General features: G+C 43.4%; 1 protein-coding gene and 1 pseudogene across 6 annotated transcripts in view; one reads left to right on the plus strand and one right to left on the minus strand.

Moving 5' to 3' along the window:
• The window catches only part of Rapgef2 (Rap guanine nucleotide exchange factor 2), a 214,656-nt gene that overhangs the window by 73,700 nt on the left and 118,990 nt on the right, over positions 1-21,966 (plus strand). For 4 of the 6 annotated variants that reach the window (XM_013117786.3, XM_013117785.3, XM_013117784.3 and 1 more), the window contains exon 4: positions 2,337-2,420. In XM_013117786.3, coding sequence (XP_012973240.1) covers positions 2,337-2,420 — 84 coding nt within the window. Of the gene's footprint in view, positions 1-2,336; positions 2,421-15,910; positions 16,047-16,446; positions 17,221-21,966 lie in introns of those variants that run through there. The other 2 variants (XM_040752626.1, XM_040752627.1) reach the window with 2 other exon arrangements.
• On the minus strand, positions 5,824-6,177 carry LOC110342021 (annotated as a pseudogene).

Raw genomic sequence — 21,966 nt, forward strand, 5'->3', positions numbered from 1 at the left:
GACCCACATAGCAGAAGGAGAGAATCTGTTTCTGTAAGTTGCCTTCTGACCTCCATACATGCAACATGGTGCCCTGCCATAATAAATAAATGCATGTAACAAAATAGTATAAAATTAGGCCTGTTAAAAAAGACAAAAAACAAAACAAACAAACAAAAAAAAAACCCAACCCAAACCAAAAACTATCATTGCAGTTTGGCCTCTATGGCTGACTAGTGGCTAGCTTTTCACTCAGATCTCCAGGCAAGCTTTATTTGTTAGATCATAAAGGAAATATCACCACAGAACAGCACGTCTTTATTACCATTAGTTCCTCTGCGGTGGACACTGCGATTTGATGCCTTTGAGTTCCGTCATTGCAACAAAGCAGAGATAATTAACAAGAAGAGGCTCATTTTGTCTCAGGGTTCCTCACAGTCACTGCTTATGGGCCTGTGATGAGGTACAGTGTATCCTGGTGAGGAGTAGTAGCTGAGAAAACTCCTTCTGTGGCGGCAAGAAGCCAAAGGGAGAGACCAAGTCCCACAGCTCCTCCCTTCAGGGACACAGCCCCAGTGACCCGATGCCACAAATGCTAACGGTTTCATCATCACCCAGCAGCACCTGTCTCAGGACAAAACCTTCAGCACATGGGCCTTTGAGGGATACCTACCCAAACTGGGAGAGCACCTGTGGTACAAGTTGAAGTCAGTGATAGTGATTGAGACCCGTTGTCTTATTTTCATATCCTTAAATCTGCTGCATACATCTCCTGATAGGAAGAGTCAAACCTAATTAACAGGTGGTCAGTGGGTATTCATGGTACCCGAATGCTTGCTGTCATCCACTTTGAACACAGGTTGCCTGTCAGTTGGTGTGTGTGTTTCAGCATGGGTGACAGGAAGACTGCGTGGATAAACTTCACACTTAATTTGCCTTTAGAGGTGACAGATGTGAAGTCACCAAAATGCCCGTCACAGTTGCATTCTCTGTGTCGTGACAGGCCTTGGTGTCATGTGCTCTGCTTTTAAAAGATGGAATAATTGTTACTTGTATGCAGTTGTCATTGTTCATTTGATCCTGCTAGCTTGTGCAAGGCTGTGTGCACAGCAATAAACCCTAATGTCTTATGTTGTTAAGATTTGATTTCCCTGGGGGCTGGAGAGGTGGCTCAGTGCTCACCAGGACATACTGTACCTCACCGTGGGCCCATAAACAGTGACGTGAGCAAGACAGTTGCTTCCAAAGGACACAGGTTCCGTTTCCAGCGTCCACATGGCAGCTCACAACTGCCTGAGACTCCAGTGCCAGGGGATCCAACACCCTCACCAGGCCTCTGTGGGCACCAGGCTGAACACCCAGTCACATAAAATCATTAAAAACAGATTTTTAAAGCTTAAAACATAAGATTTCATTTCTCTGTATCAGCCTGTTCATGATGATGGTAACGTTGTGAGGACAGATTAAAATACTTTCCAGACCTCCCTTTTTTCCTCTTTTTTAATCCAATGCTTGTATCTTTTGTTATCAGAAAAAGTTGAAACTAGTTTTGAGCTCAGTAAGTGGTAGTCCTTTTACTTGGTACAAACTAGGAGGTAATAACAACGCAGTTGCCTTCTTTTGAGGAAGACATGCTGGTTAGCATGGTCACCATCACAAATACTGCTTGCATTCAGGATTGCTTAAATCTTCCCGCATCCCCACTTTGTGTATGTTTAAATTGAATTGACCACCACTAGGGGGCGGCTTATGTGGGACAGAGACATTTGCCCAGTACAGTTTCCCCACAGGAGAGCTTCTTGCCACCTAGGAAAAAAGAAAGTACAAAAGATTATGCTACCCCCCAACTTTTTTATAAGTGGGAGTAAATAAGCGTCCAACTAGTTATGCCCGCATGTGCGAGAAGAATCTCAGAGAGCACTGGGGAGCTGTGGGGAAAAGGTAGGCAGAGAAACGCTGAACTGGACTGAGCTCCATGCAGGTCCGTGTTTGTTGTTTCGCTGAAGCAAGTGAAAGCATTTCCTACTCAGACAGTGAGACTGGGAAATCGAACCTGGAGTAACAGGTGCTGATCGGCCTAAGGAGAATGAAACATATTTAAACCAGTGGGTGTCTTTAGCTTGTGCCCTGGTGATAGTAGTGTGTAGGGACAGACACCTCTGATCCTGTGGCGATGGTGCTTCAGTCGTGTGGTGTGCTGGTGCCTTTGGGAGTCTATGTGAAGTCGCACTGTCGCTACTCGCACGGTCGCTACTCGCACGGTCGCTACACCAGCTGCGCTACACCAGCCGCTGTATGTATTGGTTTTCTCGCTGCGGATTGCCATCTGATTTCTGTTGTCTTTTTTTCTTTTGCAGTCCGGATGATATTGGTACCTGCTGGTACATACTCCTTTCTGGGTCCGTGTTCATTAAGGAATCCATGTTTCTCCCGAGGAGCAGGTATGGTGTAGACATGCAACGCGATGATCTTGAAACTCTCCCTGCAGAACTGAATTGTTTTGCTGAATTAGTCTATTGATGCAAAGCAAAGCGCTACTTTGGAGTTGTTGCACATACGCTTTTGTTTTTCTTCTTTAAATGCTTGTTTTATGTTGTAAGTACTATTCTAATTTCCTTAGCAAGGGATGGGTGAGAACATGCTGGTTTCATGAAAACTTGTTAAGTGACTATGCCAGCTGTTTTTGGGGACATTTTTGTTCATCGCAAATAAGATTAGTTTCAGGTTGACTTTGGTAAAGAAGACCATAACCTCTGGGAAGCAGTGATGTAAACATCCGAGGACAGCTGAGAATGTTCATTGAGTCACAGGGGACTAGAAAGGAAGCCAGGAACTGTCTTTACTTCACTGCCACTAAGGGCCATATGGCCTCTCGGTTTTGCATCTGTCTGTAGATTGGCTTTGTGCTTCCTCTCCCTGTGGCTTTGGCGCGTGTGTGTTGACTGTTGATTTATGACCTTGTGCTGCTAAGGCTTATGCTGTTTGACTGTTTCCCTTGGATACTTCAGGATAAAATATGATTGGCTCAGCTGGGGCAGACATGCACCTCTGGTCCAATTAAATGTGGCCAGAAAGACTTTTCTCCTAAAACATGCCCACCTGTGTTAAGGTTAGCTGTTGTGTTTCAGGAGAGATTTCTTTCTTTCTGACTATGAATTTATCACAAGTAGCCTTTTATTTGGTTTTAACCAAGTATTTGATGTCATTAAATATTCCAATTGGTTAAAATATCATCTCGTCTTTCTGTCACCTAACTTCTCTGCATTCTGGTTAAGTAATTTTGCAAGGATGTTAAGAATTTAAGTTAGAGGCTAGAGAGAATGCTTGCTGTTCTTTCAAGTTCGATTTCCAGCAGCCACGTTAAGTGTTCATAGCCACCTGTAACTCTAACTCCAGGTGATCCAACACCCTCTTCTGGCACCCATGGCGTCTCTACTCACGTGCACATCCGTACACACTGTGTCCTTCATGGCCTGGTCCTGGAAGCTTGTCTGGGGTGGTCAGGGAATGAAGAAAGCGCAGACACACACAGACACCACCAACGACCTGGACCCCTCAGTGTGTTTATAATGTACAGCACAGGGACGGGCCGTGCTAGTATTGGAAGGGCGTCTCTGTGGGGGAGCAGCATCAGGTTGTAGTCATGTGTAGGAGCAAGCTGCAGCTGCTGAGTTTTGCACACACTGGTCAGTTGTTTGTAATCGCTTTTCCTTGGATCGGAAGGCCTTGCCTGTTCCCATGGTTCCTGTCGGTAATAACGCATTCATTCAGTACATCACCCTCTCTTTACATATTCATTCCCGGCTTCCTCTGCTCTCCACAGTCTCACACAGACAGCGTACACATTCCTATAAACACACAATAAGTGAGTCTTGAGACATGTATTTTACAGATGTGAACCTTTTTTTTCCCATTAAAAAGTCAGATCCGGTAAACCGTGGAGATTAGTGGTTTTATGCTGTAGACGAAGGCTGGCCTGGGTGAGGTGACTGGAGGGGGTGGGTGGGTCTTGCAGGCCAAAGGGCAGATAAAAGAAAGTGAGGTGGCTTCTTTGCCTTCTGCTGCCCCAGGTCAGACCGGCAAGCCTACTCTTTTAAGAAGATGATCCAGTGGAGGAGGGAAGCCTGCTTGCTGGCCTCATAGTAGTGACAGTCTTGGCAATGAGGCTGGCGCTGGTAGTGCTATCACAGTAGAGCTCTAATTAATATTATGGCAGAAAAATGCATTTAAAAAAAATCCCAGTAGCCAGAGTTTTCCACTGGACCTGATTTGCTAAGGGCCGTTTAAAACACTGCTGTGTTAGCTCATTGGATCTTGCTGTTCTCCTCATGTGGCATTGTGCAGATGGGTGCTTCTGTTGTGTAGGGATTTACACCTTCTAGGAGTCAGCGTAGAATGCTTGTGCGCTCTAGAAGTAACTCGAGGAATTCTTCCCTCGTTTTCAAACAGGATATGACATTTCATCCCTTGGAATGTCTGACTTACATTTCTATACTTGTACAGGAAAACCCCAGTTAAGCGCTAGGGTATTTGTAAAAATTCTGTGATTTTGGTATAAAAAGAAACTACAAATGAACTACCTATATACATTTTCAGAAGAATTTCAGAGATTTCCTTGAAATCTCATCCAAGATGGTCATTCTTTAAAGTTCTAATGTTTTCCATTCTAAACCTCTTTGTGAGTATGTGGGGTTATGTGTGTATGGGTGGTCCACATGAGTAAGAAGTCTTTACATATAATTTTCCATCTTGTTTGCATTGTTGAAAGAATGTGTGTATATGTGAATATTGCTTCATAACATTAAAACAGTGTCTGTAACTTTCCACAGTTTAGTTCAATAGCTGTAAAGGGTAAACTTTTAAGTTTTTCCCGTGAGTCCTATGTAATGAGTGTGATTGGGAGTTCATGTACATTGAAAGATACCAGTCAGAGACCTCAACATTGGAGTCATCGTGGCGTGATATCTGCTGCAGAAATGAAGCCTGTAGACGAAGCTCTAGAGCACAGGGGGAGCCTGTAATGGCATCCTACCAGCCGCCATCAGTCAAGTGACAGCTTGTTCCAACTCCTGGAAGGAACCCAGTGTTCAGAAAGGCTGCTGCTTTGCGAGAACGAGGACTTGCAGTTCAGACCTGTTCTGTGAGCACATTGGACTTGGAGTCTTCTAAAGGATGACATAAGTTACTCTCTCTCTGGCTGCGTGTCAGATGCTTGTGAGTCAGTATTTTAATGGGATGAAGGAACCGTCTTTGAGACTGAGTGACAGGCCAGAGCTATATATAGGCTGTTCCTTCATGCTGCACCTGGTGGCATTTGCTCTCCCCGAGTTGTTTGTTTCTTTGGGTGATGTTGCCTTAGGAATAGTCCTGAGGTGGCTTTGATAGGAAGAGTCAGTGTGGTGGCGCGGTGATAAAGGCCACAGTACAGGGCGAGGTTTGGCATGGAGGAAATGCTAATAGCAGCCCAGTTTGTATAAAACCAGTTTTCAGTCAGTTCTTGCTTACACATCTTCTTTTTTTAAATTTTCTTTTTCAAGATGTTTATTTTCTTCAGGGGTAAACTATTAAAAAGGTCTAGTCAAATCAGTTTCCACAATAGTGATAAGTGCAACATAAAAACTTTATTTAACAAAAGTAACAGTAAAACAGGCACTTATACTAAGAAAAGAAACAAGAAAGTTTATCTTTAACAACTTAAAATAACCTACTTGTAGTTGGGTTTAACAGGCTCTGTTGCTGTGAAGACTATATCTCCTGCATAGGTATGGATGAAAGATTTGCATATTTTTCAGGTATTAGCTGAATACTACCTTACCCACACATATACGTTAAATTGGAAAAAGATTAGGTGATCCCAGCTGTACTTGTCTCGTGTTGTTCTTTTGGAAGAGACCATCTGATGAGAGAAGGGTATGGGGTTTTGGCTCATGAATCGTGTAATGAATTCATCCCAGACTGTTGGGGACCCCGTCTCCTCCACTCCTCTTGAGACATCAGATGATTTTTTTGTTATTGTTCAGAGAGTTCTCTGGGTACCATGACATGCCTGTACTTGTAGTGCTTGTCGAAGTACTTGTTCAAGTAGTAGATCTGCTGTGGGCCCTCCTGCTGGTGCCCAGAGGAAGAAACGGGAGCAGGAGACAGGGCCCAGGGCACAACTATGGCTGGAGCAGTGACTCCGCCTACACTTAAGGCCATATCCTCTAGAAGATCTATAAGGTTAGCTGTACTTTTTAAAAGAACAAGTTTGTTAAAAAATCATGTGATACCTTATTAAGGGAGCACTGTGGTAGTGAAATGGCAAATTATGTTGCAGAGGGGTGGCTTTATTGGATATTAAGTGTGTCCAAAGGGTATATAAATATAAAGAGAAGTGGGGACTAGGGTTTGGAAAGGTGTGTGTGTGTGTGTGTTTACCCCAGGTATTGGTAAAAATCACAGTAGTGCAAGTGTAAAGCTTGAAGGGTAAGACTGTTCTCCAGGAGAAACAGGGAAAGCAGTAACACTTAGAGACCATCTCAGTGTTGTCCTCATTGACTTTCAGAAAGAAACATGGCCATGTACACTTTCTTCTCCATGAGAAGTATCACTGACTTAAAGATAAAGTGAAGTGACTTGCCAGGAGGTGGGCTTGTGCTCGCTGTAATCCCAGCACTTGGGAGGCAGAGGTAGGAGATCTCTCAAGGTCAGTTTAGTGAGCTCCAGGACAGCCAGAGCTACATAGAGAGACCCCCGAGTCAAACAACAGCAACAGAAAGGGAAATGACATGTAGATGCATTGCTTGATGTTTCTTTCACTAAAGGAGAAGCCACGGGGCTTTTCCTTTTGTGTAGTGTGGCTGTGTGTGTTCAGAGCACACATGCATGTGGAAGCCCGAGGGCGATCGCTGGCTGTCTTTCTCTTCATTTCCACCTTATATTTGGGGGCAGGGTCTCTGCTGGCTGACTGGTTTACTTCAGTCCTCTTGTCTCCTCCTCCCCAGCCCTGGAGTTACAGGATCTGCTGTAAGTGTGAATAATCCAACGCAGGTCCTCCTGCTGCTGAGGTGGCATGCCCTTTCTGACTGCACCTTCTCTCCGGCTCTAACTCCAATTTCTGACTCCAATCCTTCTCCGGAATGGACCGCCTCTGCTGCTGGTGGAATTAGCTGGGCTGTGTAGAGCTGCTGATTTCAGGCATTGTGTCACACAGTTCATTGTCACTTTTTTTTTTCTGGAACAAGTGATTCCAGCTTATAGTTTGTCAGTTAATGACAATAGTGGGGGGGTAGATAACTTCCTTTTTTAGCTTAAAAATAGTCTGGTTGATCTACATCTACATATGTAAGAGTCCATGTACAAGTGAGTCTGTAATAGAATTAAAGTGTACACATGCACACATCAAAAACATCTCTCAGTGTGAGTTTGTGTGTATCTGCCTCCTAGGTCAGAAGTGCTATATTATTCCTAACCCAGTGGTAGGTTTTAAAAACTGACCTGCCTTGCACTTTGTAAAGCATTAGGCTTTGTAGGTGAAGTATTATATTTAGCAGATAGTTATCAAGAATCAACACTGCATTTATTGCTTTTCTAAAACAACACCACAAAAACAAATAGAACCCCAAACCAACCAACCAATCAAACAAACAAAAAAACTGGGCAAAAATCCTGATCACTCCAAAAAATAGGATTTCAACTGTTTCATGTCTTCTAAGGAATTTTTTAGCAAAGAGTTTATGAAAACTAATAACAAAAACACCACAGCTGGCATCTGAAGCCCAGATGCATTATTTTATCTCCACAAGAGATCCCACATCCTCATGCTCAGGGTTATCCTGACCTCTGCCCTCACTGATCCTTGCATTTTCTCTTTCTCTGGTGCACTGTTGAGTGAGTGCCTTCTCTTGAGGCCGCTTCAGATGAGGGCAGACCTACACAAAGGTCCTACTGTCATATCATCAGAGTCAGTAATTCAAAGAGAAGGGTCAGTGCTTCAGGGAGTTCCAGTGACATAAGAGTAGAGATGGGCTTTTGGATTGGCCAAGGGATGGCATGGGACCCACCGGGATGCCGTACCAGTTCTTGCTAGTTCAGGCCAGAATAGATGATGAGAACTGAAGTGAAAATGTCTTCCTCAAGAATTCCAGGGGAGCGGAGTGGGAGTTGGGTGGAGGGGGTTGGTGGGGGGTGGGGTAGGAGGGCAGGGGGAGGGAGCTGGGATTGACATGTGCAGCAAGCTTGTTTCTAATTTAAATAAAAAAAGGAAAAAAAATCTGAGTTCCATCAAGCATGGTCTAAAGTAAGACAGAATAACCTGCAAACATGAAACAAGCCCACAGTCTTGGTGGCACATCACTAACAATATGGTGCCCATTGTAAGCAGACTTAAGGCACCTAAACAGACTAACCTAGTAAATGAGATGCTAAGCACCATATGCTGGAAGCCTCTGTGGTAGTTTGAATGCAGTTGGCCTCCATAATGTCATAGGGAGTGGCAATATTAGGTGTGGCTTTGTTGGAGCCGGTATGGCCTTGTTGGAGGAAGTCTGTCACTGTGGAGATGCACTTTGAGGTTTGCTATGCTCAGGATACTGCCCAGTGTCTCAGTTGACTTCCTGCTGCCTGCAAGATGTAGGATTCTCAGCTCTGTAGGAACCAGACATAGAGGTAACACTCCTCCCCACATACAAATTAAAGAAATGTCTATGTGAAGTGGAACAGGAAAGGGGACTAGGTAAGGAACCATAAAGCCAGGAGGAGTGTGTTTCTTAGGATGTGGCGATGTGTGTGTGTGTAGATGTGTGTGTGTGTGCATGCATGCGCATGTGTGTACGTTGTTGGAAATGATCCAGAGGAGAGGGCTCATGGAAGGTATGGGCCAGAGGAAAGATCCTACTGAGCTGGCAAGACCCGTGTATATGTGTGCACATTCAATCAAGCGTGAATATGTCCTTTTGAAAGTGTTCCCCTTCTATTTTAGATTTCAAGTGAGTGGATGTCGTTTATAGATTTGGGGGGGTTCACTATTTGGAAGTCCTAAAAAGTGGTGGTACCAAAAATATAACAGTCACGTAAAAATAAGTTTATTGAGCCCTCTGGTTTCAGAGTTAGGATTTTAAAAGTGTTATGGCCCCTTGTTGCACATTACTTTAAAAACATTCATAACAGTATCATGGTACTATTCCCTTCCAGGGGTGGGGTGGGGTGGGGTGCGGTGGGGGAAGCACATTTCAGTGATCTGTGGTGGAGAATAAGCAGCAGGAGTGTGAGGTAGTAAAGGTACTAAGAGCCTGGTGAGAGAGCTCGGCTCCTGGCGGGCTGAAGCCCACCAGCTCACGGCCAAGCCCCCCTTAGTTACACAGAATAACCGCTGGAGGAGCTGAAGCCCATCAGCTCACGGTCAAGCCCCTTAGATACGCAGAACAACAATAAATGCAAGTTTTAAACAAAGAATGAAGTAGCAAAGTGGAAGAAGGCCCAGGGGTTTCACAGGAAGTGTTTGTGTGTGCTGATGTCCTACTGAGCATCAGTTAGCTTACTATGTTTTGGTCGCATAAATAGGGTAGTGGGAACTGTTTTTCCTCTTGGGTGAGAAACCCTGCATGGACATCCAGGGTAGTTTTGCAGTAATAGCATGTACAGGAAAGTTCCAGGCTGTTTTCTTCCCTCGCTGCTCTTAGCCTGTGGGGTCTCAGGAGGCTGCAGAGCTTTGGTTTCATGTCTTTACTCATACCTCGCCGCAAGGAAGAAAAGCAAGAAATCTACCTTTCCTAGGGTGATGCCCAAGCCAGGTGCCTTAAGCAGAGTAGTTACATGGCCCTTCAGGCTACCCAGGATCCCAGGGTCCCTGGATATGTAGTCTGACTCGGCTAATGGAGTAGCTGCCCTTGCCTCCTGTGTACCTGTTAGGGCTTCTCCATTCTTGCGTGTTGTCTTCACCGTCTTCTCCGCTAGATAGATTAGTCTTGACACTCAACCCTTTTTCATGCTTCTCAGCAGCCCAGCACGCTCTTAGACCTTGCATCATCCGTGAGTCCTCTGTGTCCTGCCTAAAGTTGACTAACTCCTGGTATTCCCATGGCAGGCACATGATAAAGGTACATGTTAAAGCTTTCAAGGAAATCAGGGAGGGGGTTCAAGATAAGGTGAAGAAAATAAAGAAACAAATGTGAATGTGGTTTGAGAACAGTTAGTTCCAGATGTGGTGCATCTGGTTTAAAATTAGAAATAAGATTTATGTCTGTATTAAAGATGTTAAGTGAAATACATAGATAGAGATACTAGTGCATATATTACAACAACCCCTTTGGATATTAGTGTAGTTTTTTTCTTTAGTATTAAAGGAAAAGTCCTGAAATGTTCAGGAGAATTTCACATTATTTGGATGGTTCTTTCTCCTTGTGAGTTGTGTTCTGTGGTGACACCTGAAGCACAGAGCAAAGCTGTTCTCTAGGGAGGGAGCTCAGTTGCTGGATCAGGTTGGGAATTGGGTTGCTATAACCACTGCACACAGATTGCTGTATATATGAAACGGGCTTTTGTGGCACTTGGAATCCTGGCGTTGGTAGTGTCAAGTAAGTGGCATTAAAGAACAGGGCCGTCACTCAGGTTTGTGTGTGGGGGTGCTGCTGTTCCCATCATCTCATGCTTGAGGGCCAGGGAATTGCTCTTGTCCACTTTGACGTAAATGTGTGATGATTCATTTGGTCAGGGTTGTACTTCTCTTATAGAACAGTATTATTGTCTTTATGAAGACCTTAAGATCTGACACAGGTCAGTGAAACGGTGTATTGATCTTCTCTGTTGAATGTTTGAATTGTGCGTCTGCTGCTACTTGCAAAGGGCTTCATGACTCTGCTTTGCATCGGCTGCTTTCAGAGAAGGGATAGGAGAATGGTCAGGCACTATGTGACCTGTTTGAGTTCAAGGTATGTCTTAAAATATGTATGCAGAAACTAATTTTGCTTTTAAGTAAACAGGCACTTTGTATTAGACATTCTAGTAGGAAATAGCACCGAGTTAAGGACTTTGCTAAATTTCATGAAGTTGGAATATCTTTACTAAAATAAAATTTCCAGTTAGTCATAGTTCTGGTATTTCATTTTGTTATGATTGAAGTATGTGTGTTTGTGTGTGTGTGTGTGTGTGTGTGTGTGTGTGTAGAATTTATACTTAAAGTGACTATAATATATACTCCACTCACTTTTCTAACATACTGTAAGTTGTTTGGCTTAGATATATAAGTGCTTTTTTGTCGCGTCTGCTGCGCGGCCTGTGTCCGAGAACGTGCGGAGGGTGTCGGGGATTGACAACACAGAGACTCGTTCAACGATGTAAAGAAAACTTTAAGCAGGCCCCAAAAGGTTCAAGAAAACTTCCTAAGAAAGGCTCCCACCAGAGAAGCTTCTGCTCTCTCCTCTCCCCTGGCTGGTTCTGCCCTGACACCAAAAAACTGATCTGGGCGTGGCAGAAGAGGCGGTTAGTCTTTGGGCAAGGTCGAGGGTGGTTTCTGTGGGCAGGCCTTTTCCAGGAACTTATTGCCCCCGGGCATTGTATTGTTTTTAGTAAACATGTTTAGTAAACATTGTCTTACAGCTGCCTGCTCCCAGGCAGAAGGGGAAGTGGGTCTCTGCTCAAGGTCTGGTTCCCACACTTTTTATATACCAATTTAAATACCATATGGATTCCTAATGTGCTTAATTACCAATTAGAACTGTATACTCAGTATATTAGCACCATTCCTAGGCATTTCTTAATTTTGCTGACACATTTATGACTATAGGATTTGATTTTTTTACAACTAAATGTAAAATAGCAGAAATGCTATATACTGTTCATAACACCTTTTTAAAATTATACTTTTATATTAGTAAGGGTTCTCTAGAGGAAGAGAACTTATAGAATGAATATCTGTATCTATCATCTATTGGCCTGCCTGCCTATCTACCTGTTTAGCTACCTCTCTGCCTATCTGTCTATGAAATTTATTAGGGCGACTTGCAGGCTATGGTCCAGCTACTCCAGCAATGACTGTCTACCAATGGAAAGCCCAAGAATCCAGTAGTTGCTTAGTCCATGTGGCTGGATGTCTCGGCTGATCTTCCCTGTATTGAAGACGTAGGTTTTAGTGGCAGTGGAGCAATGGACCTGCCAGCCAGAGGGAAGACAACCAGGAAAGAGAGCGTTTCCTTCTTGTACGTAGTCTTTTACATAGGCTGCCACCAGAACGTGTGGCCCAGATTAAAGTCGGATCCTCCCATTTCAAAAGATCTGGATTAAAAGTGCATTTTCCCACTTCAAATGATTTAATTAACAAAAAAATTTCCCACAGGTGGTACAAGCCACTTGGGTTTTAAGTAGTTGTAGATACAGTCAACTTGACAACCAAGAATAGCCATTACAGCTTTTATCTTAAATTTTTAACTGAGGTATTTGGGAATATTTTTTTACCTTATTATTTATTTATTTATTTATTTATTTATTTATTTATTTATTTATTTGGTTTTTCAAGACAGGGGTTCTCTGTATTGTTTTGGAGGCTGTCCTGGAACTCACTCTGTAGACCAGGCTGGCCTCGAACTCACAGAGATCTGCCTGCCTCTGCCTCCCGAGTGCTGGGATTAAAGGCGTGCACCACCAACGCCCGGCCTTACCTTATGTTTTTATAACTGTAAACTGAGTTTATTGATGTATAATTTCAAGTAGCTAACAATTATTTATTTAGGCATATATTTATTTGTGCATTTTGAGATAGGGTTTCATTAGGTAGCCCTGGCTGGCCTGGAACTTGCTATGTAGGCCAAACTGGGTGTGAATTCAAGTTCTTCCCGCCTCTACTTCTGCCTCTTGAGTGCTGGGATTAAAAGCATATGCCACTTTACCCAGCCTAGCACTGGTGTACTTTTAAAAACATTTTAGCTAATTTAAAAATGAGAGAAATAGTTAAAAAGCATTCATTTGTTTTATTGTACCATTTCTGTATAGCTCATGATAAAGATACAAAGTATTAAAATTAATTTGGTTTACAAAAGATGATGAACCATGTGGCAGAATAAGTTACTGGATGGATGCCCAAGGATGGCATTGGCCTGCCTCTTTCTTAACTGAAAATCAAGACTTTAAATTAGAAATACAATGTTTATTTGAGAGAGACAGAGAGAGAGAGGGAGGGAGGGAGGGAGGGAGGGAGGGAGGGAGGGAGGGAGGGAGGGAGGGAGGGAGGGGGAGAGGGAGGGAGGGGGAGGACGGGGGGGGAGGGGGAGAGGAGAGGGATGTTCACAGGGATGTTAAAAGACAGCCTATTTGAATCAGTTTTCATCTCCCACTGTGTGGGACCCAGGGATTGAACTCAGGTTCTTGGGCTTGATGGTAAGCATCTTTTTTTGTGGCTATATTGCTGGTCCTAAACTGGAGGCTTTTCATTTTTTTATAGAAATCTATTTTCATCAAAAATCACATTTTGTACTCTGGGGATCCTGTTTATGCCATCTTTTTAAAAACTATTTTATTTATTTATTGTGTATATAGTCTTCTGCCTGCAGGCCAGTGGAGGGCACCAGATCTCATTACGGATGATTATGAGCCACCATGTGGTTGCTGGGAATTGAACTCAGGACCTCTGGAAGAGCAGCCAATGCTCTTAGCTACTAGGCCATCTCTCCAGCCCCCTGTTTATGCCATCTTAACATGATGTCATAAAGTTTTCTAAGGCTTTTTCCTCCCTTGAAATTTAATATTATAAACTTTCCCATTAGTGCCTGAGATTCATTTTGAGTTAATTTTTCTGAGTGGTTTGAACCTTCTTATTTTTGCCTGTGGAATGCAATAGTTTTAGGAAAATTCATTAAGAGAATATTTACAATCTTTTCAGGTGTGTTTGTATGTGTGGTCAAGCATGCCATGAACTGTGCATCTGTAAGTCAGAAGGACAACTTTATGGAGTCGGTTTTCTCCTTCTAACTTTATGTGGGTTCTGGGCATTGAGCTCAAGTCACCAGACTTGAGTGACCCCTGTCTGAGCCGTCTTGCCTGCTTCAAAGGAATATTTCTTAACTTATTGAATTATCTTAACATGTTTTTAAAAACCTATTGAATTAATTGTAAAACATTTACATAACACGTTTAAAAAACAAAAACAAAAAAACCATTTAATCAGATCTGGAGTCACACTGTGTGTTTGTCTGCATTTATGTACCTAAGGGTACATTTGTGATAAATATCCATTTTATTTTCTGTCAAAATCATTTGTATAGTTCTGTCTTCCCATACAGATTTAAATCAGCTTATCAGGGTCAAGAATGTTGGTTAGAAGCTGGTCAGTGGTGGTGCACTCCTTTAGTCCCAGTACTCGGGAGGTAGAGGCAGGCGAATCTCTGTGAGTTCTAGGACAGCATAGTCTACAGAGCGAGTTCCAGGACATGCTCCAAAACTACAGATACACCCTGTCTAGAACAACAAACAAACAAACAAACAAACAAAGAATGCTGGTTAGGATCTGATTGGATTGCTTGGACTGATGTCAAACACCACCCTTCCAGGCCATGAGTGTTTAGAAATTTTCAGCATTTAGAAATTTCCCTTTCAAATATAGTTTATATATATCTCATTAAACTTAATCCTAAATGTTTTCGTGACGAACCATGGGATTTTTATCACTTGAGTCTGTAAGAGAAACTCTGAAGCAGACTTAACAATACCAACAGTGTTGTCTTCTGGCAGAATTGGAAGTAACAGCCAGTTTACTAGCCACAAGTGTGTGATTCATGAGAAAAACCCTGGCTTCCCTCAGCTGAGTTAAACAAATTGCCATGTTATTACTCACTAACTTTGTAGTACTATTATATGTATGTGTGAGTGTTCTTTTCCTTGTTTCAAACAGGTTTTGCTTAGGACCTGCCTTGCAAAGACATTGTGCCTCCTGAAATGTGCTAGGCGACTGTGGTTTGATGCTGTTCTTGTAAATGTGTTTCAAGACTTTCGTTCCTGAAATGATAGCCGGTTCTTACTGTTTTATGGTCAACCTGTGTCATCCATCGACACAGCTGTCCCTTTTAATTAATAAATTACATAGCTCTTAACGTGTTTTTCAGTTTATTTCTTCAGGGAAATTTTTTATAAAAATTATTGTGGAGATAGATATTGGAGCCGAGTCTCTATTTGACTCACCCCTCTTTGCATGGTGAAATGCTGAGCATTAAAAAGCCATTTTTGCTATAGCATGTGTCTACATGCTGAGGGGAGAGTCTGCTGTGGACCGTAACTTTTGAAGAAGCGGCCGGCCGACGCCTGTGCTTTCAAAGCACAGCAATCAGCAGAGACCTGTTTGTGCCACTGTGTAGACAGATAGCAGCGATCAGTTTAGCTGAGCTGTTTGTAGCCGCTCGGTCACGAGGACACTACCAAAGTGTAGCCCTCACACCACTGTCCCAGGCTGGGTTAGCTTGTGGCAAGAGAGAGATCTGCTCTGTCCAGCCCAGTACAGCTGAGGTAAGAACATCTTTATCTCTGGCAGGGGGAAAGCAAGAGCCGAGCAGCCGCCTCCTCCAGCTCTGCCCGTCTGCGATGATGTAAATTGATGTAAATGTCCGTCCCTCTTTACCGAGCTAATCCCTCAGGCCGGTGTACAGTTCAGCTTCTTTTTGGTGGAGAGCAACCAGTGCTTAGCACTGCTTTAGTCTATGTTAGCAACAAAAATTGCAGCTGCAAGCGCTTGCACGTTAGTTAGCATTTGACCTTGAAGACTCACAGGACAACAGACACTGGCGATTGCGCCTGATTTGCAGGAGTAGATAATGAATTAATAGAAATTGATAAAGAGCGTCTGTCAGGCAGCTGCTGAGGTCATGAGGCTGGTATGCGGAAAGAGTGCCATACAACATGCGTAACGCACAATGCAGCCCCGAGAGGTGGGTGGGTCATGGAAGCAGGAAGCGAGCCTCGGAAGGAATGTTGGCTCACCCAGAGCCACAAGCCAGGAGCACACAGGCTCTCCAGCAGCTAAGGGGGAAATGGGAGCGCTGGCTGCTGCAGAGACGGCTCCTGTAGACCATGGCAGCACTGGGGCTTGAAAGACAGTGAAGACAGTGCAGGTTGGAATTTTAGAAATTAAAATGTTCATATTACAAATACCAAATGCTTGATACTTCTCCTTAGGTAGATGAGACTCCAGAGGGAGCGACCAGAGGGTGGGACAGCAGGGGAGCACAGTCGAGAACCTTCCTTCCTTTTGTATGTACTGTGTAAGTAAAGGTGAAATGCTGGGCTTCCCTGTGCAGAGGAGCGGGGCTCTGCCATTGAGTGCTTGGTGGCAGTGGACTGTCCCTAAACTAGCCATGGAAAGTTTCTGGGATGTTGCAGTGTGTGCGTCTAGCTTCCAGATAGTTAGGGAATCTTAGCCAACTAGTTCATTGTCTTGACACAGTTTGTAATTCTCTCTCTTACACACACACACACACACACACACACACACACACACACACGCACACACACACACACACACACACACAGACCCCACTTCATATGTTATTTGATGTATGATTTCATTTGTAAGTGCCTGCCAATTTTTGACTGAAGCTAAACATTAAAAAGATAAAGTGTATTTTTATGGCAGGCTTTTCAAGCTACTTTCCTGAGTTTTCCTGGTACTTTGATGATGAAATCAATGGCTTCACCCATGGCTCACGGACTGACTAGTTGCTACCGTGCCTTGTACAAACAATGGGATGTAACTTTTTCATCCTGGAGTCATCAATACATGAATTGATTTTGGTTTAGGAGCATCAGTTGGTTATTCACATTTTGGTCAGTTACTTGTTACTTAGATTTTAAGGAGAATAATGAAATTCACTAACTGTCACTTTCTAGAAGAGATTAGAAAGCTCTGTCTTGTAGCTTGACATTTTTGGTCACTTGGGAAATTTGGATTACCTTTCAGTTTCTCTTTTACCACTGTGCTGTGATCTTCTGGTCATACACCCAGACATGAATTAAGTTTACATTCCGATGCAGAACTTGCATTCCGCCAAGCAGTTCTGACGCACACAAGAATGTGGAGGCCCATACACAGGGCAAGGTTAGGGACACTGATAGAGGAGGCTTCTGTACCCAGCTGCTGCCCTTTTCAGAACACTCACGCTGTTAGAAAGTGCTCCTGACCAAGTTGGGAGAATATGTGCCGGCAGAAACCTAGAGTCGGCTGGCCTTAACAACTTCTGCTGCTGCCTGTCCCACGCTTCCTCGCCCATGGGGCCTTACACTAACTAGGTAAGACTGTCTTTCTCAAACGTGTGCTTTCTGGTTATGAACTTGAGGGCTATTACAGACCTTCGTTTTAGGTTGCCTGTTTTGGATGCTGGAATGTCATGCTAATTTTGCACCTGTAAAAACATCGTGCCCTTAGTTTGTTTTGATTTGAAGAACTGAGTTAATTTATAATTCCTAATTTTTAAATTGTTCTGTGTGAAAAATCCAAGTGGGGCGAAACTGTGGACTGCTGTGCTGTGTGTGGTTCTGCAGGTGGTCTTTCTGTGGGTGACTGGTGGGGGGCTCACATGGTTTTGTTTTCATAAGGAAGAGAGCTCCAGCAGTTTGGCAAGTGTGGACGTGTGTAACTTTTAGCTGTTGTCTCACTGCTGTTTAATATTAAAGGTGATAAAGATGTTCTGGAATTACATTGAGCTTAGGACTTGGAAGCAAAATCGTGCGGTGTATTTATACAGAACAACTTGTAAGGATTTAAAACAGGTTACAGTTATTTCATGAGTAGTCTTTTAAAAACACTCACACCTCTGAGCGTTGGTAGCCCACACCTTTAAACCCAGGAGGCAGAGGCAGGCGAATCTCTTTGAGTTCAAAGACAGCCTGGTCTACACAGTGAGTTCTAGGACAGGCTCCAAAGCAATACAGAGAAACCCTGTCTCGAAAAAACCACAAACTCTCTCTTACACACACACACACACACACACACACACACACACACACACACGCGCACGCACGCACGCACGTGTGCACACACGCTGGCTTTTTTGTTTTACACATACACTGATTCTTTGTTTTATATACATACTGATTTTTTGTTTTACACACATACTGATTTTTTTGTTTTACACACACACACACTGATGTTTTTGTTTTACACACACTGATTTTTTTGTTTTATACACACTGATTTTTTTTGTTTCACACATGCTACTGTTTTTTGTTTTACACATGCTGCTTTTTTGTTTTGTGCACACACTGACTTGTTTTACACAAAATGACTGTTTTGTTTCACACATGCACTGACTTGTTTTGCACACACACATTGATTTTTGTTTTTACACACACACTGATTTTTTTGTTTTAACACACACTTGTTGCACACACACACACAGTGATTTTTGTTTGTTTTACATACAGGTTCACATAAAAATGAAGCCATTACAACTCTGTGATGACCTTTAAAGTATTTTAATTTAAATTTAAACAAAACAACCCCTATCTTTAAAATTCAAAGCAGCAGCAGGCAACCTACAGGCAGCTTGAAGTCCTAGCGATGACTGCCTGAGGACACTTGGTCCGTGTGGATTTGACATTCAAATCTTTGAGTGTTTTCATCTGACCTAAGGCTCTTACTGCAGTGTGTGATTTTGCTGAATTGGAATTGCTCTGTCAATTACAAATGCTGAGTGGTCTTTTCCGTTCAGCTAGCTGGGGTCTGGCCATTGAGACCTGTCTCTCATTGAAAGCCAGTTCTGACTGTCATTGGGTTACAGCTGTTTGAATACTCATCTTCCATTGCTACCTAATAAACAGTGGCTGTATTTTGGGAGTATATTGTAAGTTCTTATGTTGAAAGACTGATGTTGGATATCGATTTGGGTTACATGTCCAGTGAACACAGTAAGAGTGGGTAGCAAAATACTATGCATGTAAGAAATAACATGGGGAAGTCGCATGTATTGGACACGGACAAAGGAAAATGTGATTATGATGAGTTAAAGAAAACATAGGTGTAGCTGATTGCTAAGAGGATTCATTGAGTTGCCTGTGTTTCCAGGTTTCTTCCTCCTTCTTGCATCCACAGGTGCTGTCACGTCAGCGTTGTACGACCAGTGGACAGAGGTTGCTTCAGTGCTTTTCAGTAGTGTGGTCCAGTCGCAGACAGCTGGATGTGTTGCTGGGGACTGGGGTGCTCGCTGATTTTTTTTTCAGGACTCGAAGTGGTAGGCAGGTACTCTGCCATCCTCAGCCTGTAGTGGTTTGCTCCGAGTTCCTGCTTTTTCTTACGTAAGCCCTAAGTGTTTCTAAAGGCATCCAGTGCCACTAGAAGAAATAAGCGAACTGTGGGGCTTGCCCCGACTACCCTCTCAGTTCTCAGTGACCTCTCACTTTCTCTGTAAGTTCTCCTGCTCTACCTAACGTCTCTAAGTGGACTTCTATGACATTCGGGTTTTGTGCCTGGCCTGTTGCCCTGCGTATGATAGTCTCAAGGTTCATTCATTTTGTGTCATGTGCTAGTTCCTCAGTCCTTCTTGTGGCTGAATGACCCTCCATTGTGAGCTGCACGTGGTGTCACGCCATTGTGTTCCCTGAACTTTGGAGGCTGAAGGCGGGAGGTTCATGAGTTTGGTGCTAGACTATCACCACCAACACCTTGGAGTTTATTTTATTTGTTACATACATAATAGTGTCTGTTTCCGTGTGTGCTCATTGTGAATTGTGTTGCAGTGAGCTCTGCTGTACAGATACTGGAGCCCGTCTCCCCTTCCCTAGCACTGATGCTATAGGCACTACTGCCACAGCCTCAGAATTTTATCAGGTGGTCTCCAGGGATCCCAGTTCAGATCCTTACGCCTCTAGCTGGGAGGCATCCAAGTGAGCCACTTCCCAGCCCATAAACATGACAGATGCCCTGCTTTAATGTAGTTTGAGGGTGCTGGCCTTTCTCCTTCAGCATATTTGAGAGTTAGTCTGGTGGAGGATTGCCTCTCCTGTTGACCACTTTGTGATGTCTACGAGAGGTGAGTCTTGTTACTGCAGAGTTGGTCAGGCTCACCTGCGGCTCACACCCCACGGACTCTCCTGGGCACATATTATGTACTGCGGACTTTGTGTCCCAGAGCAGCAGTGTTAGTGCAGCTCAAAGCCCTGAAGAGACTTAAGAGGATTTGCAGTGTAGACTAGGATGTGGGGGCATTGGTGTAAGAGCTGTGTGTGCATACCAGAAATGATGTACAGTTTGCCAATGTTAAAGTAGTAGCATGTTTGATTTCTTTTGTCAGGTATAATAGGACCATTGTATGCGCTACAAATATTTATGATTTCTTTACTGTGCCTGTATTTTCAAAAGAAGCAGTCATGTTTATAAAATTGTCTAGGCCTGAATGGAATAAAATATGACAACTGAGAGCCTCAGAGTTGTGCTTTGACTTGCTTATTTATTTTGAGGTGTTGGCAGTCAAACCTGGGAGTTGCCCTTGCTAATTATACACACACCGCACAGAGCTTCACAGCGGCCCCTTTCATTCATTTTTAGATTTTAATGTCATGTTACCAAGTAACAAACCTTAAATACACAATATACGCTTTTACCTGGTCACGTAAAAGAATTAAAATGATGTTGGCGAGCCTGTCGTGTATTTTACTGATATATCAAAATTATTTTTCACATGGTTGTGAAGCATCACTTAATTCTTTGAGAGACCGTGTCTCTGAGTCAGTCCCAGGACTCTTAAATTATGGCTAGTCTCAATGAGCCAGCAGCTTGCTCCAGGGATCCGCTGACACGGCTTTCACCAGTACACCCATGCACGTTTGCAGTGGGTCCTGGGACTTAACTCCAGGCCTCTTGCTTGCACGACAAGTGCTTTAACCCTGGGCCGCCTCTCCAGCTCGTTGGCAGGGTTTTTCTGCTATATAAGGCACTCTGATCTGTGTATGTCCAAATGTGTGTTCAAGGGTTTTTAAAAGTATGTTTCAGTGGTGTCAGCCATGATTCTGGTTTTGATCTTCCATGAAACAAAGTTTTAAGCCCAGAAGAACATGACCCTGCTCTGACTGCTAATCTCATGTGAATGAGTAAGATTAACAGACGTGGCCAGAGTGACTGCTTAGCACATATAAGGCTTTCCTGTTTTCTTCTTCATTTTCATAGCTGGGCTCCTAGTATATGAAACATTGTGTGTCATGGTATAAGGGCCCTATAAAAGGAACAAGGATTTCCATAGAAATAGCTCAGAATGCTAATTAACCCAGGGGTGGGGGTGGGGACATTCAATTAAAATTAGTTATTGGGAAGTTTTTCCCCCCTTTAAAAGATGTTGTGGAGTGTGCATTGTGGACTTTCCTTGTGTCATAAAGGAGAACAGATATTTATTGTTTGCACAAAAGTTGGCGAACTGGAGATTATTATGTTAGATGACATAAACCAGTCTCAGACGAGTATCACATATTTGCCCTCAGATGTAGACTCTATATTAAAAACACAGAACACAAGAAAGTGGAAGGGGAACAGGAGGACGCAGATCAGAGGGGATAGGGAGGGGGCCTCGGGTAACAGGAGGACGGACAGGTAAAGGCATACATATGTGTGTAGCTTGTAGTGAAGCCTGCATGTGTGTTTGTTTTGTTGTTTTCATAGTTACTGTGTGTACTGAGCAAACTAAATAGATTAGTAAAACACATGCATACAACGTGGCGAACTGTATATTCAATCTACATTGAAGCTTTAAGGAATTGCTTTTAGAGGGAAAGGACAGTCTTTGGAGTAGTGAGTAGGTGGAGACAGGCAGTTCATGGTTGGAGAAGGCAGGTCCGAATCACATTGGCACACCAGAGTTCTAGTTTGTAAAGACACTGTCAGAAAAACAGAGCAAAAAGCAGTCTTCTTTGGTGTTAGAGGGGAGTCCACTGGGATGGGGAGGGGGGCTGCTCCCATCCCCAGGGTAGAGCTTTTGGGGAGATGGTTCTTGCACACGATTGTGCACACGCTTTGTACTCATGGAAGAGCAATCCTGTGCTGGCACCTTA

Source organism: Mesocricetus auratus, unplaced genomic scaffold (genome assembly GCF_017639785.1).
Source record: "Mesocricetus auratus isolate SY011 unplaced genomic scaffold, BCM_Maur_2.0 Super-Scaffold_100009, whole genome shotgun sequence".
In the NCBI taxonomy this organism is placed as follows: domain Eukaryota; kingdom Metazoa; phylum Chordata; class Mammalia; order Rodentia; family Cricetidae; genus Mesocricetus; species Mesocricetus auratus.